Genomic DNA, 24,996 nt, shown 5'->3' with positions numbered 1-24,996 from the left:
ATGAATGTTATGGAATATTATTGCTCTGTAAGGAATGACCAGCGGGATGAATACAGAGAGACTTGGCGAGACCTACATGGACTGATGCTAAGTGAGATGAGCAGAACCAGGAGATCATTATACACTTCGACAATGATATTGTATGAGGATGTATTCTGATGGAAGTGGATTTCTCTGACAAAGAGACTTAACTGAGTTTCATTGGATAAATGATGGACAGAAACAGCTACACCCAAAGAAGGAATACTGGGAAATGAATGTGAACTATTTGATTTTTGATTTTCTTCCTGAGTTATTTTTACCTTCTGGATCCAATTCTCCCTGTGCAGCGGGAGAACTGTTCGGTTCTGCAAATATGTATTGTATCTAGGATATACTGCAACATATTTAACATATATAGGACTGCTTGCCATCTTGGGGGGGGGAGGAGGGAGGGAGGGGAAAAAACGAAACATAAGTGATTGCAAGGGATAATGCTGTGTAAAAATTATCCTGGCATGGATTCTGTCAATACAAAGTTATTATTAAATAAAATTAAATTTAAAAAAAAATAAAGTAAATGTAGACAGTAAAAAAAAAAAAAAAAGAAGTTGAACTAGATGAGTTGAGGGTTTTTTTCATACTCTAGGATTCTATTGTTTTACCATTCAAGGTAGTCATTGATGCCATGAGACTGACTTATCATTGGAGCACTTTAAATAAAATGAAGATGCTGTAGAATGGGAGAATATTACTTGATTTCAGAATTAAAAGTATTTGGTGCCCAGAGCACGCTGTGTACCTGCTTTTGGTGCTGTAGTATCTCTGCAGTTTGTAGCTCCGGTTCATCATCATCAATTTCCATGCTGGAATTTTGGGAATAATACTCCATTGGGGACCCAACGCCTCTTTCTTCATCTTCCTCATCTTTTTGTTCAGGCTGAACTCCAAGTCCTGGCAAAGTCTCAGGATTTTCCATCTAAAAGTAACAATACATTGTCCCCACAGTGTCCACTTTTAATAGTAACACAGCCTCCCCATGGCACCTATTTTTCTATAGTCCATCTTTGATTATTTGGGGCCAATTTTCCACTTTGGAAATTAAAGCCTTTGGCTCTTCAGACCTTCATTTGATTGTACATATCCTAGAGATTAGCACTTCCTTCAGAGAACAAATAGGGTTAGTGATAGAAAAGCCTCTCTAATCAGTCAACTTTTTTTTCTTTTAAAGCTTGTTTTCAAAACATGTGCATAGTTTTCAATATTCACCATTGTAAAATCTTATGTTTCAATTTTTTTCTCCCTTCTTTCCCTCTATATCCTACCCTAAATGGTGAGTAATCCAATATATGTTAAGCATGTGCAGTTCTTCAAAAATATTTCCACAATTATTATGCTGCACAAGAAAAATCAAATCAAAAAGGAAAAAAATGACAAAGAAAACAAAATGGAAGCAAACAACAAACAACAAAAAAGTTAAAATACTATGTTGTGATCTATACTTGGCCCCCACAGACCTTTCTCTGAGTGTAGATGGCTCTTTCCATCACAAGATCATTTGAACTGGCCAGAATCACCTCACTTCAACTTTTTTTTCTTTTACAGAGCAACATTATTTGGAGAAAAAAGTGTGTGTTCATGTGTATGCATGTGTGTGTATGTCTGTGTATACACACACACACACACACATATATAATGAAGAGGCTGAATTTATTGTTTAACATGACTTTTTTGATAGTCTGGGGTTTTTAATTATCCATAAACATCTATGCCTTTGGTCCCTAAAAATCGAGTTGGTTGAATTTATTTTAAAAAATACATTCTTTTTAAATTCTTGAAGGAAAGGGAGACATTTTCTCTGTCTCTTCCAACTGCATAGGGTTTCATCACAATATTCAGTCAAAATTCCCACAAGGAACAAAATAACAAGAATAAAAAGAGCCAAATCTATCTCATGAAATGCTTCTAAAAAGGTGATAACATTCACTTTCAAGGGAAAAGACAGACTAGATGACTAATTGGTTCTTTCCAGTTTCTGTATCTAAGTATATGAGAAGTATAAAGGTATTCAGGTTGAGAATCAATTTTATTTCTTCCAAATTAGACACTGTCTTTATGAGCCTGAGGTCCCCGTGCCAAGCTCTAGAGCCAGGTGCTTTTTCTACATGGCTAGCCCTTGGAGGTAGCTAATCTTGGACCAGTGCTGCTTTGTGAGAGAACAGGGAATACCTCCATGAAATCTTCTGTTTCCTCTTCTCCTTTCTTGCCTCGCCTCCAGTGCTTCAGAAGCCATTTGAGCTTGACATAGAAGAGGAAAGTGTTCTGCCTGAAGTTTCGAAGATCCTGCTGCAACAAGTTCTTTTCTTCTTCCCATGTCCTGCGCTCCAGAGTGTTCTGCAAGGACAAGCTCTGGACTTCCAGCTCCTTCCGACGCAAAGCATACAGGTGCTCCTGCTCCATCTTGAATGATACAAAAGACAGAATATGGAGAGACTGAAGGTCCTTCAGGGAACACAATTTGCCCAAACCAAAGTGCAACTTATGTTCTGATACCTGGGCAAAGATATTACTTTCCCCAAATCTTGAAAAAGAAAAAAGCCTTCAGTCCCTGTGATTTACTTTACCAATAAATCTTTGACAAGAAGCCTACTATATTTCCTAAGTTTTCCTCACCCATCAGAGTAAATACCATACAAATATAAAGCAATTATATTACTATTATTATAGATCTCTTCAGAATGCTCTCCAAGACTAAAGTGTTAAGTTCAATTTCCCTTTTGCATATGATAAGAGTGGTGAGTTATCTGAGTGTGGAAAATGCCCTAGGATTTTTAGGGCAAAAGAAAACTTCCCCTTTACCCGTGTTGTTCCTAACCTCCTACTCAGATCTAATTAGAGAGAAAATAAGCTAAGCAAGCAATTATTTCTGTAGTTGCCAGTATACAAAACTACATATTTTAAAGGGATGATGAATCTTTTTTTCTGTTGAATATATTCTTACAAAGAAAAGCACAAAGTTAAATTACTTTAATAACCTGGTCCCAATAAAAATTCCATCTTTGCCATGTGCTTCATAACAGCATACCTCTTGGAGAAATAATTGTCCTGCTTAGAATAAAAATATTTTTAATCTCTACAATAATCCTCTGTCTCTGACCTTTAAATATCTGTGTAAGCTTTTTTTTTTTTTGCCTTCCTCTCCAGATCCCAGTGGCCTAGATGTGCATAGAACACGGACCAGGTGTCCCAGCACATTGTGGGGTTGTATCCCTTCAGGGCAAGGATCATTAGGAATAATCTTGCAGGACTATTCCCAAGTCAAACTCTCTACATGACTTCCCTTTAAAAATATTTACTCAACACTTATTATATAATGGCATAACACAGCTAGGGATGCAGGTGGGAAGTCTCATTCTGCCTTTTCATAAGGAAAATCAAGTTGATGTCTATGTCCAGATTATTGCAACTCACAGTTAATGGCTAAGGGCATTTTGATTCATTGTACAGAATTCCAATCCAAGTATCCTTTTATAATTCTAAGACCAAGGAAATAGGATTCAGGGGAAAAATAAAGGGACTTAAATTGTTTCACTAAAGTGATTGCCTCTTTGGGTTTCAATATGACCTAATGTGCCACAGAAAACTAGAACAGGGTCATATAACTTGCCTTCAAAGCCAAGTAATCTTAAAATGTGTTGTTATCTATTTGGATTTTAAACATTTTGTCATGATATCCAGACAGGACTCTACAGTGGCATTTAGAATAACAATTCTATTATTATAACATCAGGCAATGATGAAGATTTTACATTGAACACCACAGGATGAGCCATCAGGTTCAAAGTAGTTGCATTTATTTGAATGAGAAACCTCCTCCATGAAGAATGGTGGGAGACTCTAATACCAGGTGTTGCTTATTTAAAATTATCCTTACACTATACCCATGTTACTATTTTCCATGAGCATAATTAGGAGAAGACAGAGCGAATAGTTGCTCTATATATAGTCCGGAGCAGGGATTCCATTTTCATCTCTAACTGATGCCATTACCCACCACCTCCTTCTTGAAACCCCTTTCTTGGCTTCCATAATATTATGTTAGCCCAGTTTTCCTCCTACCTCTATCTGAAGATTCTATTTTCATCTTTTTCATTGACTCTTTGTCTCTCCTCGAGACTAGCTAGCATGTTTCCTAAAGCTCAGTCCTTAGATCTTTTTTTCAGCTTTTTATTCTGCATATAACATATCAATATCATAGCTAGTGGTCTGAGGACATGACCCATTGCTCACTGTCTCATTTATCTCACTTTCCCCCCTCCCATTGCTTTGAGCCTTAATAATGAGTTATGAAACACTACAGATTAACTCCTTTCTTTACAAAATGAGACTCTTTTTTTTTCAATCACAAACTTGGTGCAATATATAAAATAAGAATGTGGATACCTAAAATAAAACAAAACAAAAACCCCAAACAACTCAAACTCTGATTTTCCTTATAACATGAAAAGCCTTTATTTTTCTGGAATAATGAAATGCAAACTCTGACCTTCAATTCAAGCAAACCATTTTAATATTCCATTACATTTACATACTACAATTTGTTTGGTTATTCCCTCAGTTGATGGGCACATTCATTATGTTTCCAATTCTTTGCTACAACAAAAAGTGTTATTATAAACATTTGTAGATGGGGGCCTTTCCTTCTGGCTTTGAACTCTTAGCAATATAGGCCTATTAATAGTTCTGGCTGAGTCAACTAGGAGTAAAATTCTCTATGACAAGAATATACCTATTGGTAAAGGTCACCAGAAAGATATTAGTTTCTATATTCTGATCTTCTATGTATAACCTTGTAAGGACATAAGCAACTCAAAAAAGATACAAGCTTACAAATGATGGCAGATAATCTTTGCAAATAAAAACGTTTTTCAAGAAGTAGGAAATATAATTTTGCACAAGTTCTGTACAATTGACAAATCTCAGGAAACTGAGATCTGTTGTTTTTCAAGGATATTTCTATCATGAAGAATGTGTGTATGAATTTTTTTAAAGAAGCTATTACTTAGTGTTTACAGCTTAATTAGGTAGAGACCCGATGGGGATTGGATGTCCTGCAGGGAGGTCTGTAGGTAAGATTTGTCTTTATCTGTGACTCTTCCACCAAGAAACCTGGGAAAGGATTTGAGGGATAAGGGGTAATTAGCTGGTATTGGCTTGTTTTGTACTAGCTAGGAGAATTAAGTAGGATAACTGAATTCGTGATTATTTTCTGCAGATAATATTTCAAGGTAAGACTATCACTGTGTTTGGCTCCTTATCGGGTACACACAGGACTAGGAACTGTACTCTCAAAAGATACAGAAATACCAATGGTTCATGTTTAAATGGGCTCTTAATACCTTATTTTATTTGACTTTATTCATTGAAATTTCAATGGGAAGGTTTCTGATCATCTATTAGGAAAAACATATTGATTCTAAGGATTATAAAATACCAGAATTCAGTATTAAGAAAGAAGATCAAGGAGACAGGTGTGTTCTTTCTGAGATAACAAATACTTTAGCGTTATTGCATTCTAGGTTTGGGAATCTATGATCCACTTTTATGCTATCCATATTGAGTTTTTTGGAACCATGCTGATTTGGGGGGGAACGCAATTTAAAGAGAATCTGCAAAAGAAATATCTTTTGTCAGATTACACATCTCAGTTTATGGTTTAGGAAATATGACTATTATATCTTCCTTTAGGACCTACTTCAGAGGATCATAGTTATAATTTAAGAGGCCATTTATTACGACCTGTTCACTTTCTAGAGGCTGAGGGAAATGGACTTCCCTAAGGATGCAAATGTTGGGGCAAGATTTGAATTCAGTTCCTCTGAATCTAGGCTCAGTGTTCTTTCCACCGTACCTTGTTCTTGTTCCTGAGGGGAAAGAACATTAGGGTCCATAGCATGAAGACACCAGACAAATTGGCAGTCTCCGTTAAGTCTGGTTTATGTATTTACCTGGATGATCTTCGCTTTAAATTTTTCTTGATCCTCTTGATGAAGTCTGGTCTCCTGCTCAAGCTGAGCCTGGAGTTCCTGTATCGATACATTCTGGACAGGTAAGACAGGGGAATCCCTGAGCTGAGCAGCAGGATAAAGGGACAGGTTTAGTAGAGAGGTGAATTCTGACTGAGGTGAAAATGTGAGTGGGAGATACGTACACAAGTCACAGTCATGGCAATGAGGAGCAACACAATGTATGAACGCATGAGTCTGTAGCAATGGAGTGAGCAGGGCAGAATCTCATAGGAAAGAATATAGCATCAGACCTTACCATATGCTTTTCAAAACTATCTGAACAGAAAAGTCCACCATGACGGAAAAAAAAACACACAAAAATACACCTGTTTTTAATGATGATTATAGGAGAAGACAGGAGGTCATTCTTCATTTGACTTTTTTTGTATAAAATCTTGTTCTCTGAAGAAGGCTCTATCTGCTACCACAATTGACAATTAGAAAAAAAGACTATAGGGAAATCTAAGGCTCAGTTACATGGCTGAGCCATGTTTAATTATTTCTTATTAATATTTCTCTTTTTGGAAAACATGGCAACCTTTTCAACATTTCTTTTCAAATACATATCTAATCTGGCCCTATTTTTTCATATGGGAATCAACCCATGCATATCAAAGAAGGTAATTTTTTTCTTTGGACTTCAATTTCACTTTTGAATGCTCTTAATTTCCCATTCTGACTTGGGCTTACATAGGCATTCTATTTAGTTTGCTTTTGTGGATAGAGTCCTATTTTTAAAAGTCAGGAAGACCTAAGTTCCAATCCTATTGTTGATGATTAGTAACAATGTGGTCTGTGTTCTTGAGCCTCAGTTTTCTCTTATATAAGTTAAGGGTAATATGAATAAGGGTAAAATGACTCCTAAGTAAAATAATCCAAATAAAATAGTTAGCAAGCTTTAACTGACATTATTACCAGTTATTATTGTGTGGTCAAAGGCCTATATACAGGTGGAATTGTTTCAAGAGAGGAATGTAACAAACCTCGAGTTAGTCAGTTTGAAATTAGAGTAGGCTATGAAAAGCTATAATGTGCTTTCTCCCTCCCTTCCTCCCTTTGTCTTTCTTTTTCTTTTTGTTGTTGTTCTTCTCATTCTCTTCCTCCTCCTCCTCCTCTTCCTCTTCTTCCTTCTTCTTTCTTCTGCTTCTCCTTGTTGTTCTTGTTCTCTCTCTCTCTCTCTCTCTTTCTCTCCCCCATCTTTTATATTCAAGTGTAAAAGGGTCTATGGTTATATTTTAAAATGTCTTTTGAGAAATGAAACAGTGACAGCAGAATTTTAAAAAAAAAAACCTTAATGTCCCTCTTTTCCCAAAATGACATCAACCGAGAAAATAATTTGCTGAATCATTTACTAAACAAATAATTAGAGTAAATGACGGTAACAAAAATGTTTGCCATTATAGATTATTTTCCAGTCAATGTAACATTTCATTTCCTGACAGGATGTTCCCTGTGATGTGGTATTGTCTATAAGAATATTTATCTGATCATTCTTTGATCTTTTATTAAGAGGTTGTTACTAATATCATAAAACGTTCATATTCAGAAAAAAAGATTGATTTGTTTCTTTATCCAGATACTCAGAAGTGTTAGTTTTTAAGTTGTTTAGGAACTGGAGTGTTACTCTCATTGAATTTATTCAAACTGCATATACTTGATAAGTGTAGAATCCAACATTTTAAAATTATCTTCCTCCATCTTTAAATAAATCAGGTTACAAAACATTCTTACTATGTTGTGTGCTAAAATGTCACTTTGGTAGCAAAAATGGTTTCCATATAGATAGAAAAGCTGACAGAAAAAAATAAGCTTCATCTCTACACTTTTTGAATACACTATTTAGTTTTTGTCTAAACCTAGAGAATTTAATTTGAATAAAGAATGTGGAAAATGTAGACTTTTACTTGAAACAAAGACATGGTCCTCATTGATGATCAATTTGACTTAAATAGATGCTTCTGTTTGAATGAATGGCTATGAAGTCCACACATTGGATTAGATTATTTATCTGATACACTCACATTGTCTTTCATTTTTGAGGTACAAGTTTTATATTATCTTATTGGACCAGGTATACTGAAATAGTAATAACTATATAAAACCATACTTTTCTCTCTACAATTTTACTGTATATAGGATATCAAGCCAATCTGGGCAACCGCTCCCCAGTCAGTATGCCAAAACTCACTCCACTGTTACATGAACTGAGATGCTCACAGATATAAAATACAAATACAATACAACATTAAACTGCAGCTTAGACTCATTCTCTGGGCACAAGACTACAGAATATTCACACGTATACAGAGGAATATGTATCATGTCTCATGCTTTCAAGACTTGCCCCCAACTCAATTTCAATTATCATTCCCTTGGTCATTCACCACAATTGTGAAGATAAAAATGATTGCAAGAATACTTTATTAGATTCTTCAATTTTGATCTTTCTGTCAGAACAAGTTATTTAAACATGATAGTGTCGATTATTCACATCATTTGCTATCAAAACTCATTCCTTAGGACAAAATAATCCTCTTTACCTTTATTAGCTGATTAAAAACCAAAGCTCTATTCCCACTACACAGAGCAGCCACTGTATTTTTTAAAATTATGATTTATTTACTTAGTCTTCTAAAAATCCTGGGGACAGGTGGCTTATAAATTATTTACCACCTTTCCAATCTTAACAAGTCAAAAACTAATGTTTTGCATCACAGCCATGCCCAATGAAGGAAGTTACTCCCATCACATTTGGTGTCGAGTCCCATTTGGCCTAGGCCAATTTTGTGATCATTTCTTTCAAATGTGATAGATGGTATCAGTGAGTGTCTATGAATGCATAGGATAAAATCTTTGTCAATTCCTATTTCAGTTAAAGTTTCTTAGTTCAGGAAGGAAGGATTTCACATTCTTTGTCGACTTTCATGATTGAAAGAGTAAAAGAAGATTTAGAGAAAAGAGCCTTGTAAGAATTCTGACCCTGAAACCTGACCACTGCCTTTGGACAAGGGCTGGACTCACTTATGTTTGAAATGTAACTGCTGCACGTGAATAGTGGCTTCTCTTTCAGAGCTATTTTTAAGATACCCATTACATTCCAAACTACATATGATATATATTGGAAAGAGGGAGCTTCTCTCTTATAAATGTAAATCTTTCAGGCAACTTAGTGAGTGTAACAGAAACATGGCTAGGAAATGAATTTACCCCATAGCATAAAAAAACATGTCAATGCCTATTGAGATACCTGGGTAGACACAAATGTCTCCTATTATAAATCTTGGCTTGCTTGGATCAGTTCACTCTGATATGAATTTTATAAAATTACTTCTATTTGGTAATAACTTATATATGATTGAGCTTAAATCCTACTTTCTTTGTTCAATATAATAAGGCAGAGTTATAGTGTTCATAGGCTCATGGATTTATGGCTAGAAGGGACTTAAAAGGGATTGATATTCCAATTGACTCATTTTACTGATGAGGAAACTGAGGCTTAGAGAGTTTAAATAATTTATCAAAATCATAGAGCAATCATCTGACCAAAATCAGAAGGGTCTTGAACTTAGGTTTTCTGTGTCCAAATTCACCCATTACACTAGGCTGTTTCCTTTTTTTTCATAAGGAGACTAGAAATAAATGTAGTTTTTTTATTTTTAGGTAATCAAATTCAGAGTTGTAAACCTTTTACACTGACACATGTAAATGTACTTATTAATATATAAATATAAAGAAAACTAAATGGGATAGACCTGTGATTTCATTGGTATAAGAAACATCCAATTGAAGAAGAGTTCTTTACTAACTGTGAGTCAGTGCTCCTTTTCTGAAATGGATAATTTTAGAGAGTTGCCTAGCGCAGAAGTATCAAGTACACAAACTGCAAAATTAAAATGTAACTAGGAAATATTTAACAAAATAAATAAAAATATAATAGAAAATAGTGCTGATATATAGTTTTCCAAGTCAATCTGTGGTCTGTAGGATCATTATGTGCTAATATTTCTAATTGAGTTGGATACCCTTTTTCAGGAACATGAAAGGATTAAATGATTTGTCCAGGATCATCAAGGTCATAAGTCAGTCTGAACTGGAGGCAAGACTTGAACCCAAATCTTACTTGTTGCAAGATTAATTTTTCAGCAGCCATGCTACTTCTCCTTATTTCTTTCTATTTTCCTGTGTCAGTTTGTCTGTCAATGTCAGTCTCTCTCAATGTCTCTTTCTGTCTCTGTTTCTCTTTTTCTCCTTCTCCCTCTCTGTCTTTTCACTTCTCTCTCTGTCTCTCTTTCTTTCTCTCTATCTTTTTCCTTCTCTCTCATTCTTTCACTCTCTCTTTAAATGTGTAAGTATATGTATAAAGCTTTCCTCTTTCTTTATATGTGAGTATATATATATGTATGTATATATGCAATATATACATACATAAATTTCAAGAATGAGAATATATTATTCTTCTCAGTTAAAATACCCATATAATATAAAACTGGAACTCTTCTCTTGAATTAAAGGCTAACTAAACATTCTCATCTCAACATCTTCTCTTCCTGAGAGAATGACTATAAAAGGTACATGACAAATGGAATAGGAGAAACTAATAATAAGACTTTTAATAAATTTGGAAAGTTGTTTTACTTGGCTGAGCTAAGAGTGCTGTGGACCAGAACTGACATATGGGAATTAAGGACAAAGCACTAAATCAGACTCAAAACTCACCCCAACAGCTCGCTTAAGTCAGGATTTGACAGTTTTTTGATGAAGCATCAGATATAGTAAAGAAAATGGCTGCCTTTACAAATAGCTTCTTTGTAGCCTATACTTTAGGTGCTGAGTGTAAATGTTGACTTTGTTCTTGAATTACCATCGTAATCTTAGAGAGGTTGGACTGCACATGGTGGTGACTATGATAATCTCCTGTTTTTCAGCCTAATCTGGCAACTCCATTTATTCACTATTTCTATTGCAGTGAAAGCAAGAACAATTTTTTTCCACAGTGGATATAATCACTTCCAGAGAATCCAGTCAATATATATTTGGAACCAAAGTTAGATCTTAAAACTCTTTCTAATGTTCAACTATGGAAAACTCAAATCACATTTTGGCATAAAAATATCAGCTAATAATTCTGTCAGAGTGGCATTTAATACTTTCCTTTAAGACCACTTTGAATTTATATTTATAAATTGTGTGTATATATATATATATACACACACATACATGTATATATATCATATGTGTGTATGTGTATACATATATAGATATATAAAGATATATGTATACACATACATAGATATATCTATACATATATCTTGTATGTACTTGTATGTATTTGGTTGCTTGTTACCTTTTATTAGAATGTAAGCTTTTTGTGAGTAGGATTTGTTTCTAAACTTTCTAAAATTTTCTAGCCTTTCTTTTGTGTTTTTAGCACTTAGTATAGTGCTTGGAACTTAGAAACTTCATAAATGTTTGCTGATTGAAGGCAGATCATTAGATCATAGACCTAGAACAGAACAGACTTTGGAGGTCATCTTGACCAACTTCTTCATTTTATAGATCAGAAGCTGAGACCCAGAGAAATAGTGTGACCTTGGATTTGCCTCAGTCATACAGGTACAAAGTAGCAGAAATAGGATTTGGAAGCTGATCTTACTTATGACTCCGAGATCAGTGTGCAGAGACTTTAGAGCCTCCACTAGGAGGGTGAAAGCCTTCAGTAAAAATTTTTAACACATATAAAATTGTTTCTATTTTTCAACTTATCATTTGCATGTTCAGTTTTGTATGTCTATACATAGTATAAGAAAATCAAAAAGAATAAAAGATATTGCTCTGCTCTTTCTAAAATAAGAGTCTTCTTTCTGGGAAATGGGGTATTTCTGAATCTTGAATGTCTCAGGATCTGATTCTCTAGTTAAGGCACACTAGAACCATGACCTGAGACAGCTGTTTATAAGAAAGAAATACTGATGTTTGAATGATGAAGCAACCAGATGTTCAATTAGTTCCCTGAGATATGGTGCCCATGTCCTTCTGGTCCTACTTGACAAATTATTTCTTTACTATACTACTTCTTTACCATGAAGGATAACTAAGGTTTCCTTTCTCAGTCTTTAAGTTTTCTGAGTACTTTGACTTAACATATATTATAAGCAATAAGAGTAATTAGTATTGGACCAGTGTTCAATAGCTACTGCCATACTGAATCAGAGGAGGAAAACATAAGGAATGATCTTTGGCCATATTGTCAGATAAGAATTTAATAAAAATGTGAGCCAACAAAGGGAAACACTATTCTTTATGGAGTAGTTTTCAATAAATCCAATAGCAAGAGAACTGTAGAAATTCCAACAAATAGTTGTCTCTGGCTATCCTCTCAGAATTATGATGCTAAACCCAAATTACTGCTCTGATCTTTGGCTAGATCATGAGAAAAAAATTAAAAATGAGAAGGAAAAGAAGAAGGGAAAAGAGATTAAATTTGGCAAGAGACATCTGACAAAAGGCAGCAAGATCTCCTGGCAGAGGGTAGAGGGCTAACATTGGAGTCAAGAAGGCCTGGATTCAAACCACCCTCTTACATATACATCATGAAAAAATTACATAATTCTCAGTCCTATCTCCTCAACTCTACCCTTTCCACCCCAGAAACTGTCTTAGAAAATAAAGGTACAAATAAATTGTTCATCCTAATTTGTAAAGGAGTTTTCACACTGGAAGTTGTCCACAACCAATGCAATCACATGTCTGGATCGAACAATAACAAATAAAAATAAAATTACTTTGTCCTGAGGTGCCTGAAGGTCCTTAATAGTAGTAAAGATCCCACTCTGAGATAGGTTGGGAATATAGTTCTGATTTAACATTGGGAAAGGTTCCTTCCATTTAATTCTACCTACTGACTCACTAAAGAGTTGTCAGAATTCAGAAGTTCAAAGGGACTTTAGAGATCAAGTCACTAGATATACATATAAAATGTGATTTTCTTACTAACTCAAAGTCTGAGGAAGCACCATTCTTGGATAAAAGACTGAACATGGTTGGAAGATGAGAAGAGTTGGGGTCTGGATATACGCAGAAGTTCCAACTATCAGCCCTTTTGGCTAGGATGCTTGTGAATGAGTATTCAATTCCAAGGCCAAATAAACTATTTTTAGGTGTTTTACAAAACAAATGACAAATCCTATTCTAGAGAATGTTTGTTTTTGAAAAAAATTGAGATACATAGCGAACAGGAAGTTTCTGGGGTATCCACATGGCAGTTTTGTTCTTGCTCATCTGCTAAGGCTAAAGAAAAGCAATGTGCATTGTAATGCATTGCATGTTAACAGAGGAAACTTGGTAATGATAGATACTTGGCTTTCCAATGTCTCCTGACTATTTCTGGGGCTGACTCAGATCTGCTTTTGCTAGTATAGATGAGTTCCCTGGGGAATTCCTAGGTCATTTTCCCCTGAATCAGACAATTCCCAGTTCAGGCTCTCTTCACACCATTTTACTAAATGCACATCTCCCTCCACTACCATCTTTCCTTAAGAAAATGGAAACTCCTTGAGGGAAGCGACAGTCTTACTTGCTTTTATGTGTCCCCATTTGCTTAGAATGTCTTCTGGAACACATTAAATGCCTAATAAATGTTTTACTTCTGTCTATCTGTCTATCCTTCTCCTGGTGGCTCCCTTGTCCATTTTTAGTACAATATTCCTTTCCAACAGCCCAGGTTTTGTGTAGGTGCTGCCATTGTCACTTCATGATCAACCTCATATAAAAATCTTATTATTTATTGTGGCTTAAAGAGCTGTTATTGCAGAAAAGGGAGATTCTAACAATAGAAATACTTAAACTTATAAATATTTACTGCCAATTCGAGACATGCTGCCTCATATCTTCCCCTGAAAATTGGACCACCAAATAGTATTAACCAAAAAATTCAACAGAAACAAACTTTTTCCTTAAGGATCTCTGCTCCCCTGGTTCTTTCATTTTATAGAGGGAAACAATAATTTGCCTCCAGATACTGGCTGATTTCCTATCATTTGGATTCTCTGATTAAGCTCCTCCATTTTTCTCTTCCCCTTTGTCCTTTTGGAATCAGCAATTAATACTCTTGAAATTAAATCCTGACATCTCTCTAGGAAGTGATAATTAAAGTCTTTGGCAAAACTTGGGAGATGTGACTATTTTTTTTCCATTAAGGATCTGCTGATTGGGCTGACCAATCAGCCTTCTTGACTCTGACAATATCAATCCCAAAGTTCACAGGATCCCTCAGGGAAAAAAATATTTTTTAAATCTCCAGATAGAATTACTTGCTTCTTGGAGTTTTAGTTTACATGGCTGTTGGCAAATGTTCTTTGACAGATACAGAAGCACATAGTGTGGAAAGATTCATTCACATGAGGTCTATTGGGACAGCTGCTGGGTTGAAAGATCCAGAGGATATTCATGTCCTTTTCCATAGCCCTGTCCTGGTCATGTTAATTTTCAGAAGGCAAGCTACTTGTCAGGAATCATTGTATTGCCCAAATTTACAATTAAGAAATTATTTAGAAGTAATCTCCTTTTAAGAAAATTTAAGATCTAATTTTCATCCTGACTTCCTCAGATATCCTAGTTACTACATGTTTGTAAACCAGTTTCACTTGTCAAATTACATACACAGGTATGTACCAGATAGGAAAAGAAGGATGCGATGTGGACTGTTCTGTTTAAACATATGCATCAGCAGGCAGAAGAAAACATATATTCACCTTTGGTTCTCCAGAGCCACATATGGATTTCTCTGGAATATCCCTCTTATTATTTATGGTTTTAGTTTATTTCCCCAACTTACAAAAGTCACTAGCCCTTGCTTTGCCATAGCAAGATGGAATGAGATGGAAGAAAAGGTTTGGAGGGGGATGTTGTTAGGAAGACTTGCTGTGATTCTAACCTCTAGACTGAAACAGCCTTTGTCTCCTGGCCTGTAGATTTTAATGTCTCCATCAGCTCTGCGGTGTGGTTCCGTAGTGGCTCGAAGGCGGTGAATCTCTCGCTCGTCTCCACGGTCTTGATTGGGCTGCCACTCCAACTGATCCCTCAGTTTGGACTGTTGGGTGCATGTGCATTTTATAACATAAACAAAGAACAGGAGGGTAGGGGAGGGAATAAAGAAAACAAAAATGGGTAAAGGTAGACAACTGGAAAAACTACAAGACAAAGAAAAGCGTGAATAGAAAAACCAACTTAAACACAGTGGCATAAGAGAGTGAAGAAAACAGAACCAAAATGAAGATGAGCAAAATGATGAGCTGAAACATCTGAAAAGCAAACAGAGAAAGAGGAAAAAAAAAGAATGCAAAACACTGGTTATGAGGCGCATGCAATGGGGGATGCATGAATCAAAGAATCAACAGCAAGCATAGTTGTCATGAAGGATACGGGTAACAAGGCTCTTCCTTCCTTACTTGCGCTGTGAAGCAAAAGCCATAATCCAGGGTGATGATTTTGGCCATGCACCCAAGGGCGATGCCTTGGAAAGTAGTCCTTTGCTGGCTGACATTCCTCCCTTACTGTGCCCAGATCAGGGGGAGGGGAGGGGAGCGGGGAGCAAGTCGTCAACAGGATTGTTCAAAAAACATCATCCTTTCAGAAATTTTGTTCCTGTCCCCCTATTTTATATCTTTTTTTTCTCCAGTGGGAGTGGACAGGTCTGGGATAGACATTGCTTTTGAGAGCTGCGCTTCGTCCCTTCTAGTAACGAAGCCAAGAAAGATTCAAATGCTTGTTAGGAAGTCTGCTAATTATCCTGACTGCAAAAAAACTGAGTTTGTGTTTTGTTTTCGTTCCTCAGTGCTTCTTCATCAGTTGTGGGAGACCAAAAAGAGGAAAGAGGAAAAAAACACGTTGATCCCTATATAAGCTTCCAGGGGGATTTAGCCTTGTATCATGAGCCTCTGAACCCAAAGTGGGTGAGCAGTTTAAAAAAAAAAAAGGAAGAAAGAAAAAAATCAAAAGAAACCAAAACAAATAAAAAAACCCCAACCAATATGAAGGATTTGGTTGATCTTTTAGGCTTTAATACAAAAAAGCAAGTTTGAAATCATAACAAAGCAGCCGTGAGTAGAACAAACTCGAGAACAGCAATGCCAGCGAGAAGGAGAAACAGCATAACAGAGTGGGGAGGCAAACCAAGGAGCCCCCTTACCTGGAAGTCTGTGATTAGGTCCTTTCCCAAGTTACCAATAGGGGAGTCCCGGGACATGGAGGTCATGGTGGAGAGGAAGCTAGAAGACTCTGTGAGGTGGGGCAGAGGAGAGAGGTCTTCCAGATGCTCCTTGAGTCCTTCCTTCACTTGGTCCACCTTCTCTAGAAAAGCCTGGAGCTCCTTCCTAAAGATCTTCATCTTTGAGTTGATTGCATCCAACAATTCAGGTTCGTTTTTGTCCCCTTCGCCCGGCTCCCCTTCGCCCTGGAAACCCGATTCTGGGGAAGCATCCCCGGTGACGTGCAGTTTGGCATCATACATCAGGCTGTCCGTGTCAGTGATGAGGCGCTCCACGGTCCTCTCCAACCTCTCTGCCACCTGCTTTATTTTGACCAAGGACTCCGTCTCCTGTTTGGCCCTCAGGAACTCCGCCGAGACCAAGTCACTAGCTTCAGATGGTTTTCCGCTCCCGATGCCTGAGGTCTTCTCGCAGACATCCTCGGAGTCGCTCTCACCCCCGATGGGTCCCTCCCTCCGGGGCTGTCCCGGGCGAACTTCCTCTCCATCACTTTCCTTTTTATCATCCTCACTTTCTGTGTCACTCTCCCCAGAGCTGGAAGCCTCCAGTCCCAAGTGAGTAGTCATGTCATAGCGCTGAACATTGGAGAGAAGCACTCGGTTTTCATACTGAAGTTTCATAACTTTTCCGCTCAATTCATTGATCTGCATTCTAGCGGACCTTAACTCTTCCTGCAGCATCCCCCCTCCGCTGCTGCTGCTGCTGCTACTGCTACTGCTGCTGCTGCTGCTGCTGCTGCTGCTACTACTGCCGCCGCCTTTGCAGACCGCGTCATCCGGCCATACCGAATCAGGGCTCGGGTCATACTTGAACTTGTTCAGCTCGTGGGTCAGCTGTCTATTGTGATCTTCAATCTCGGAGATAGACCGCCTGAGCAGATCAGCTTCTTCTTCAACAAACTGAAGATGACGGCGCAGTTCCATGGAGGATTCTACAGAGTCGCCATAAGGAGAGGTAGGAATGCTTGGGATGTGGTCCCGGCTAAGACATTCTTTCTCATACTGGCACCTCATGTCCTCCATTTCTGCCTTGATGCCCCGGTTCTCCACCTCTAGCTCCACAATCTTCCGGCCCAGGATGTTGGCTTCCTCTTCGACCAACTTGAGTCTCAACTTCAGTTCAGCCTCCCGAGTGCTAGGTGGTCCTCCAGCTTCCCCAGTGGGCAGTGGGCTATCCACATCGCCATAAAGAGACTTATACTTTTGGAGTTCCTGTTCCAAGTCATCTTTCTCCTTCCCAAGTTTGGCCATTTTCTTGCGCATCAGGGTGGCTTCTTCTTTGGCAAACTGAAGCTGGCATTTCAAATCAGCACTGTCATCCTGCCAGGAAAGAACAGCCCAAAGAGAATTATTTTGAAATGTCAAAATTCTGTGTTTGGGGTAATTTATCTGCCTTGCAACTTGCCCCCAACACACACACACACACACACACACACACACACACACACACACTTGCACTTTCCGTGACTCTAGACACTCATGCACAGTTCAGGTGACTCCCAAGGTTTCACTCGGTGAACATATTAAAAGTCCATATCTTGTCTTTTTGTCACAAGAAAAAAAACCATGCCAATCAAAAGCCCCCATCGAAAACAGAACAGAGGAGCCAGTTTGGAAAAACCAAGCACATGGAAAACATTAAACAGGTAATGAGCAAAAGATAATAAAGACAAATGAAACCCAACATTGACCCGTAGCACCATGAATTCCAATGCCTTCCTCTTATTCCCCTTCTTCTAACTAATTCATAAATCTAATTTAATAAGCTATCAGAAGCAACTGGACATGTAACAGTTGATGCTGCTGTTTTGATTGCTGTTACTTCTACAGAGCTGAAACAAGGAATTATCATTGCACATAAAATGGTGGCAAGGCACAATTAGTTATTTCCATGAATACCTGAAGCAAAATGGAGCCCAAGGCTCTAAGACCTGGTATTCAAGCAAGACACAATCTCTTCTTAGATAGCTAATGATTTGCTGAGAAACAAGCTGCAAATCACAATCAATTATGCCTATTTGGCTGAGAAGTAAGTGTCTTAGAAGACAAGTGGGATAAATACTTTAAGGCTCCCATTCTAGTATACTTGTATCATTTAATCTGTTTAATCAACAGTTTGCCATCTATAATATTCACCTTTTATAGAAAACCTTTCCTGATCACCTCTGCTGCTAGTGCCTTCCCTCTCCAAATTTCTTTACATTCTTTTTGTATTGATTCTGTATATATTTATATAAGCACACATTGTCTCCCCAGTTATAACCTAAGTTTTTTGAGGGCAGGGACTGGATCACTCTTGACTTATTATGTCCAGTGCATAGTGCATTCCCTGGCACAATGAAAGTGGTTAATAGATACTTGTTGATTGGTTCATTGCATATGATAGGAAAAAAAAAAGCCTGCCCCACATCATGGTATATAATGTAGTGAGGAAAACAACATAGATGATACACATGGATATGCTTTGGAAGTCAAAGTGCCAAATAAAGAAATGAGTGAATTAGATTGTTAGTGGAAAGAATTCACTGCAAACCTAAACACCTGAGTTACTCACAAACCTTCGCCATGCATATGAAACGTCAAGCTCTTTGGTTAGGTTCCTTTCCCTTTAGTTACTGGAATACAGCAGGAAATTTAACTCAGAAATCAGAGAAACGAGAAGCTCTTTAGAGAATGTCTCTTGGGACTTTGTGAAGACTTTTGGAGGGTTAGCATGGAGTAAATATTTAGCTACAGTGCAAGGAAACAACCATCAGCTATAATTTAACTAGGGGAGACGCTTTGGGATAGCCTGGAAAGTTACCTCTTGAGAGTGCTGGCTTTGTTAGTAAAAATCAAAAGGCTCTGGAGCAATGTGACTTTATTCTCTCCCTTATACACCCCACTTTAATCTCATAAGATAAAACTCTCTGAGCTACAATTCTCACTCGATGTCAGCAGCAAGAAAAAGAGGAAATAATCTCCTTGCTTTTCTTGGCAAAAGATACATTATGCCCCAATTTTGGGAATTTTCAGTATATATTCCCTCACCTGGAATTCCCGCCTTCCTTATTTCCATCTACTGATTTCTTTGGCTTGCTTCAAGTCCCAATCTAAAATCCCATCATCCATAGAAAGCCTTTCTGCATCCACCTTAATGCTTATACCTTTCCTCTGATAAATCTTCAATTTGTTTTATATATATATAAATACTTCTTGTCTGACTGAAATGGCCAGTCTTCTCATATTATTTCTATGTAGTTTAATATGAAAGACTTTAAAAGACTGCTTAGCAACAAAGGCCTAAGTAGTGGGTTACCTCCATTTTGCTTGTTAAATTTACATCAGCCATAGCATGAAGTATGAAGTCCAACACTTATCAAGAAAGATTAAGGTAAATGATATTCTTTGAGCCATGTTCTCCTAGCATATAATCTATATTTTGGGGTGGGAAGAGCAGCCTTTTAGAAACGTGACTTAATTCCCTTAGGAAATTGGCATGACATGAAAACATTCATAAAATAATCAATTAACTGGTACCCAAATAGTCTTAGAAGAGTTAATAATATACTTCTATATTTAAGATTAATCAGGCTTAATATTAATTTTCCATAAATTCTCTGTTGGGCACCACAACATATATTTCTCTATCCTTCCTTCCTTTCTACCAACAAAACCACATACTCAACAAACTGACTACCCATGACTGAGTAGACTCAAAGAAAAGAATTCTAAATCAGCTTATAAAATTAGGCTCCATTCAGAAAACATACCATCTTATTATTTGTGTGTTCTCTCCTTGTAGTACTGTAATCATCACTTTTTATTCACACACATTTTTAGGTAACTTTCTCATTCTCTGAAATGAGTTTAGTTTTTTCTTTTTCTTTTTGGAAAGGGGAAACAATATCTAGTGGGAGAATGAAAATATTATTTCCTCCTTCACTTAGAGACAGCAAGACTGGAGTTAAAATTTTGTCTCAGACACATTAACTGAATTATCCCGGAAAAGTCACTTAACCCCTCCTAGCCTTAGTTTCCTTGTCTGCAAAAAAATTCCTAGGAGAAAAAACTCCCTCTTACCAATTCAAGTCATCTCCTTCTCTTCAACTTACAATCTTTAGGGAATTGCCATTGAGATTTGTCCAGGATCACACAAATAACATATGTCAAAATCAAACTTAAACCCTAGCCTTACTGGCTTCAAGGTAAATTCTCTTTCTGTTATACTATATTGCCTTAGCTACAAGATGGGGAATAAAAATATAGTGTTTACTTTAAGAGTCGCTGTGAGGACCAAATGAGTTAATGTATGTAAGGCACTTTGCAGATCTTAAAGTACTATATAAATGTTAGAGATTTATCATGATTATGTTTTTCAAGATAGAGGTGATGAATTTACCTACAGTAAAGTTCTTTATATATTTATCTAGGCTTAACATATCAAGTGTTAATTTTGTTAGGAAAAAGAAAAAGGGAGTTTTTGTGACTGAAGAGTAAACAATTCCCAAATAATAACTTATTCAAAGGTAAAATATAAAATACAAATAAATATTTAAAATAAATCAGATAGAATGGTTTAGATGACCATCACCATTCCACAGCTACCATAAAAGCATAATGTTAACTCATAATCCACTAGAGAAAATGCACTGTACTTTAAAAAAAATAGTACCAGAGCTTTCTGAAGCAGAACAAACAAAAACATGTGTTTGTTTTCATTTTCTTAAAAATAGAACTGTGAGTAAACCAAATACCACAGACCATAATATTCCCAAATAAGGATTCTATTTTGCAGATGGAGTCATGGGAGTTGAAGTGAAGAGAAATGGAGATAGAAGAGCTTTATGTGGCTTTATAAATAAGTTTATAAACCAGCTATCTGGTAGGCAAGGAAAGAATCATGGCTCCACCACTGATGTTATAGTCACTGTCTGACTTTGATCAGATAACTTAAATGACTCCATATCCATTTTCATAAACAAGCAATTCACATTCTCATGTGCTTTAAATATCTCATCTTCTAAAGGTTCTCTCTTTATAACATTAAACCAATGTGATATGGGGAATCTGGACAAAGGAAGGAGTCACTACCGAGATATATATCAAGGAACAAATGTCCACAGTAGCTTCATATCTTAGTTGTCCCACACCTATAGGATGGCACTGGAAGATCCTAAGACCACTTCAAAGACCACTGGCTCTAGGAGCCAGGATTAGGAGATCACACAGGGGACACAGTCTAGAATAGGTTTCCTAGCCATTTACACATTTCAAGGATTTGATCTCATTGGGGGTAATTTTTCTCCCCATTGATTAGTCAATGGTTTGCTGCTAATCAAAAGAAGATATCACCTGAGATCCAGTCCTCTGGTAATAAACTTTTTTCTAAAATTAGTTAGGTCCATCCACAGACAAAACATAAGATCTATTGCTGGGCCCTTAATAGATTTGTTTGTTTTTTTAAACTTGATACTCTTCTTGAGCTTATACTTTGCTTCTGTAACCTTTGAGAAATCTGGGCTACCTTCACACCATGCTGAGGCATGAAAATAGGCCTTTAGTCTTGACAGTGCTTTCAGTCCAATTCTGTTCCCCAGGATGGTGCTGGCACTAAGTGATGGAGAGGATATACTTAAGAATAGTGCTACACCACAGGGACCCTTCTTCTAATCTAGGAAGTAACTTTAAAAAGTCCCCTGAATTGCCTGAAGGCTATGGATATGGACCAGAAAGTCCTCAGGGAATCTCTAAAGATTGGAGTCTTTTACCAAGTCAGATTTGTCCTAAAAATCAGGAAGAAAATGAGTTCTGCATTAGCCTCAGTTCTGAATCTCCCTGGGAATTGCAGATCAATTTGAAACCTCCCTCATACAAATTCAAACCCTTAGGCCAGAAGTTTTTAACTTTTTCTGTCTTGGACTCCATTGACAATTTGGTGAAACCTATGTAACGCTTTCTCAGAATAATGTTTTTAAATGTGTAAAGAAAAAAATATAATTCCCAATTATATTGAAATCATGTATAAAAATAATAAAAATAAGTTCGCCAATTCCCTGAAATTGCGGCACCCATTCTGATCCTTCCTTCCTTCACTGATGAGCTTCCAGTAATTGTTCAACAGATCAATCCTCTTAAATCTGTGTTGGATTAAATCCACATCCTTCCACTTAATTAGAGTGGGTAGGGAGAGAGAAGGGACTTTTTTTTTTTTTTTTTTGCAATGGCTATCAAGGAGACCTCAACTTTCATCCTGATGACTGATTAAACGTCTTTTGTTTTCTGTTCTTTAAACAATGTTTTCTAAAAACATTAGGCATGCTAACTCAAGAGAAAGGCATGTCAGTGAATCTTTTACAAACCCCATGCAGGACTCCAGAAAAAGACCTTAAGCATTCTGTGTAGCTGAAAGACACCCCTTTGAGCCAAGTTTTTTCTTTTATTCCCAGGCTTAGTAAATCTGCCAGGTGTGATGGAGGAAAGGGAGGGCTCATGACTTTCATTACAATCAATGTGTAAGAAAAAAGGAGATATAAGGGAGTCCACAGTCAGCCTGCTCCGAATGCGGGAGCTTGACAGATAGTCAATAGGGCATGAATCAAAACCTCAGTAAGAAGCAGCAGGTGGTCTGGGTGCCCATCTTATCTTGTAATGGAGAACTTTCCCAAACTCTGCCAGACCGGGAAGGGCCTAGGTCCCAGCCATTCCCAGGTGCCCAAAGCTGAAGAATGCCAGGCTCGGGTTTCAAGAGCTCATCAGATATGCTTCAGGAATGCAGTATGAGGCAGAAGGTCCCATCAAAGTGGAACGATCCCTTTCATAGGCAGGAAAATGAAGGCATGGTATGGAGGGCGCTACAGACACAAGACCACCACCACCAACGCAGAAAGGGCTTGCCAAGCAACAATATATCCATCCACGTATATATTATTTGTCTTGCAAGTCTGACGTCATGGCACCACCTACCAGCACCCCAAGAAGCACTGATTGCTCACGCTCCTACCTTGCGCCGGGGTACCAGCTTCTTTTGTGCTTTGGCTCCTGCCCGGCCGTTCCCAAGACGTTCCATTCCTCCAGTCTGCTAAATAGAAACTCCTTTTTTCAATAATACTATCAGGCGGAGCATGGCTAAAAACATTCCCCTTGCACTGCTTTGGAGCCCTCCAGAGCAGTGACACATCTTTTATTTCCCTCCTCCATTAGGAGGTGAATGAAAAACTCAACTCTGTCTAGTTCATAATGGGCTGTAATTACCCTTTAAAGACCAAACTCTTTCCTCACAAAGAAGCGCTAAGTAGAAAATGTGTTCCTAGCCCATGAATATTTAAGTGCCAGCAGTAGGACTACAGCTAAATTCTAATTTAACAATTATCCCTGGCTACATAATCAGGTTTTCTGGGGGCAGAGGGCGTATAAAATTTTTCAAATCTGCCACATTCCTGTTGTATTGCCAGGCTTGGAGGCTGCTGAAATAACACTCTGGGGATAAGTAGCTTGGAGAATGAGGAAATCGAAGAAAAGAGATAGGTGCAGGGGGTATCACGGCTGGGGTGGACAATCAGCCTCACTGGGATTATGACCTCTCTAATTGTTACTGTTTCTTGAAGCTCCGTGGGTTGGGATCTCAGTAACCCTTTTGTTCTATCAGCCACCCAACAGGAGAGGAAACCCCCTCTGAGGAAAAAAGAGAGAAAGGAATTCAGCAAAACAACCAGAAAGATCTGTTTAACCAAGGCCATATCCATATAGAGCAGACTGAGATCACTATCATTCTGTTTCCTTAATTTACTGAAATGTTAATCAACAATGATTAATGCATAGGGCAGCTTCTATGTGTTTCACAATTGCCTATAAAGTTATGGGAGCTATTGATAGACTGTGTGAACTACTTTTGATGCCAAAATACTTGTTAACCAAGGGAACAATAACCAATGCTTGGACACCAATTTTCAGTCCTTCCAGCCTCGTGAGCTTCAATGATGTTTAGTTGCAAAATAGTATTTTTTCTTTCATGAATAAAATTATCGACTAATTATAGCCACAAAAGGAAACAACAGAAATTGAATGAGTCTAATACCTTCAAAGAGCTAAGATGAACGTTTTTTTGTTTATATTTTTGATAGTTAACACTTTCAAAAAAGATTTGAAATTAAAGGATTTCTCCATTCATATCAGTAAAAATTTAGCCTTTACTTACCTGGTTAAATGTTTTCTTTTCTTTGTGCATTTCCCTGCTGCCTCTTCTCTTCAGGTTACTCTGAAAGGAACAAAAGTGACATTGTCTTACTAACAAATAACACATTGAATCCAGGATCCTAGGCTTGAGGTAGAAATTATATTATTGCTACTAAGCTGACTTAGTGAGGGTATGTGATTTAATAAACATTTATGAAGCCTTTTCCATGTGCCAGATTCTAGGTACTTGGAATAAAAGGATAAAAAAAAATGACCCTGCTCTCAAAAGGCCTATATTCTACTGGAGGAGGAACAAAATACACACATACACAAATAAATAAATACAGAGTAATGCTAAGTAATTTCATGAGGGAATGAGCACAAACAGGTAGTGATATGGAAAGGTATCCTATAGGCCACAGAACTTGTGCTGGTAGAAATGTTATTTTTTTCTTCTCTGAAAATTAAAAAAAAAATCTTAAAGGCAATAGAATCTGTTCTAGAAGGGCCTGATAAAATAAAGACTTCAAA

The 24,996-nt window shown here is 37.3% G+C and overlaps 1 protein-coding gene across 13 annotated transcripts in view; it reads right to left on the bottom strand.

Moving 5' to 3' along the window:
* Nucleotides 1-24,996, bottom strand: part of MTCL1 (microtubule crosslinking factor 1) — a 160,508-nt gene that overhangs the window by 50,211 nt on the left and 85,301 nt on the right. For 4 of the 13 annotated variants that reach the window (XR_007949358.1, XM_051970446.1, XM_051970445.1 and 1 more), the window contains exons 4-10: nt 24,488-24,547; nt 23,294-23,371; nt 16,234-17,631; nt 14,980-15,135; nt 5,988-6,110; nt 2,209-2,439; nt 782-958 (exon numbers count right to left, since the gene is read on the bottom strand). Coding sequence is in view for 12 of the 13 variants with exons in the window: in XM_051970446.1 (XP_051826406.1) it covers nt 782-958; nt 2,209-2,439; nt 5,988-6,110; nt 14,980-15,135; nt 16,234-17,631; nt 23,294-23,371; nt 24,488-24,547 (2,223 nt within the window). In the remaining variant the exon portion in view is untranslated. The remainder of the gene's footprint in view (nt 1-781; nt 959-2,208; nt 2,440-5,987; nt 6,111-14,979; nt 15,136-16,233; nt 17,632-23,293; nt 23,372-24,487; nt 24,548-24,996) is intronic. The other 9 variants (XM_051970447.1, XM_051970444.1, XM_051970449.1 and 6 more) reach the window with 6 other exon arrangements.

This window comes from Antechinus flavipes, chromosome 1 (assembly GCF_016432865.1).
Source record: "Antechinus flavipes isolate AdamAnt ecotype Samford, QLD, Australia chromosome 1, AdamAnt_v2, whole genome shotgun sequence".
NCBI classification, from domain to species: Eukaryota; Metazoa; Chordata; class Mammalia; order Dasyuromorphia; family Dasyuridae; genus Antechinus; species Antechinus flavipes.
Note: the sequence above shows the minus strand (reverse complement) of the source record. Positions and strands in the feature narration are given on the sequence as shown.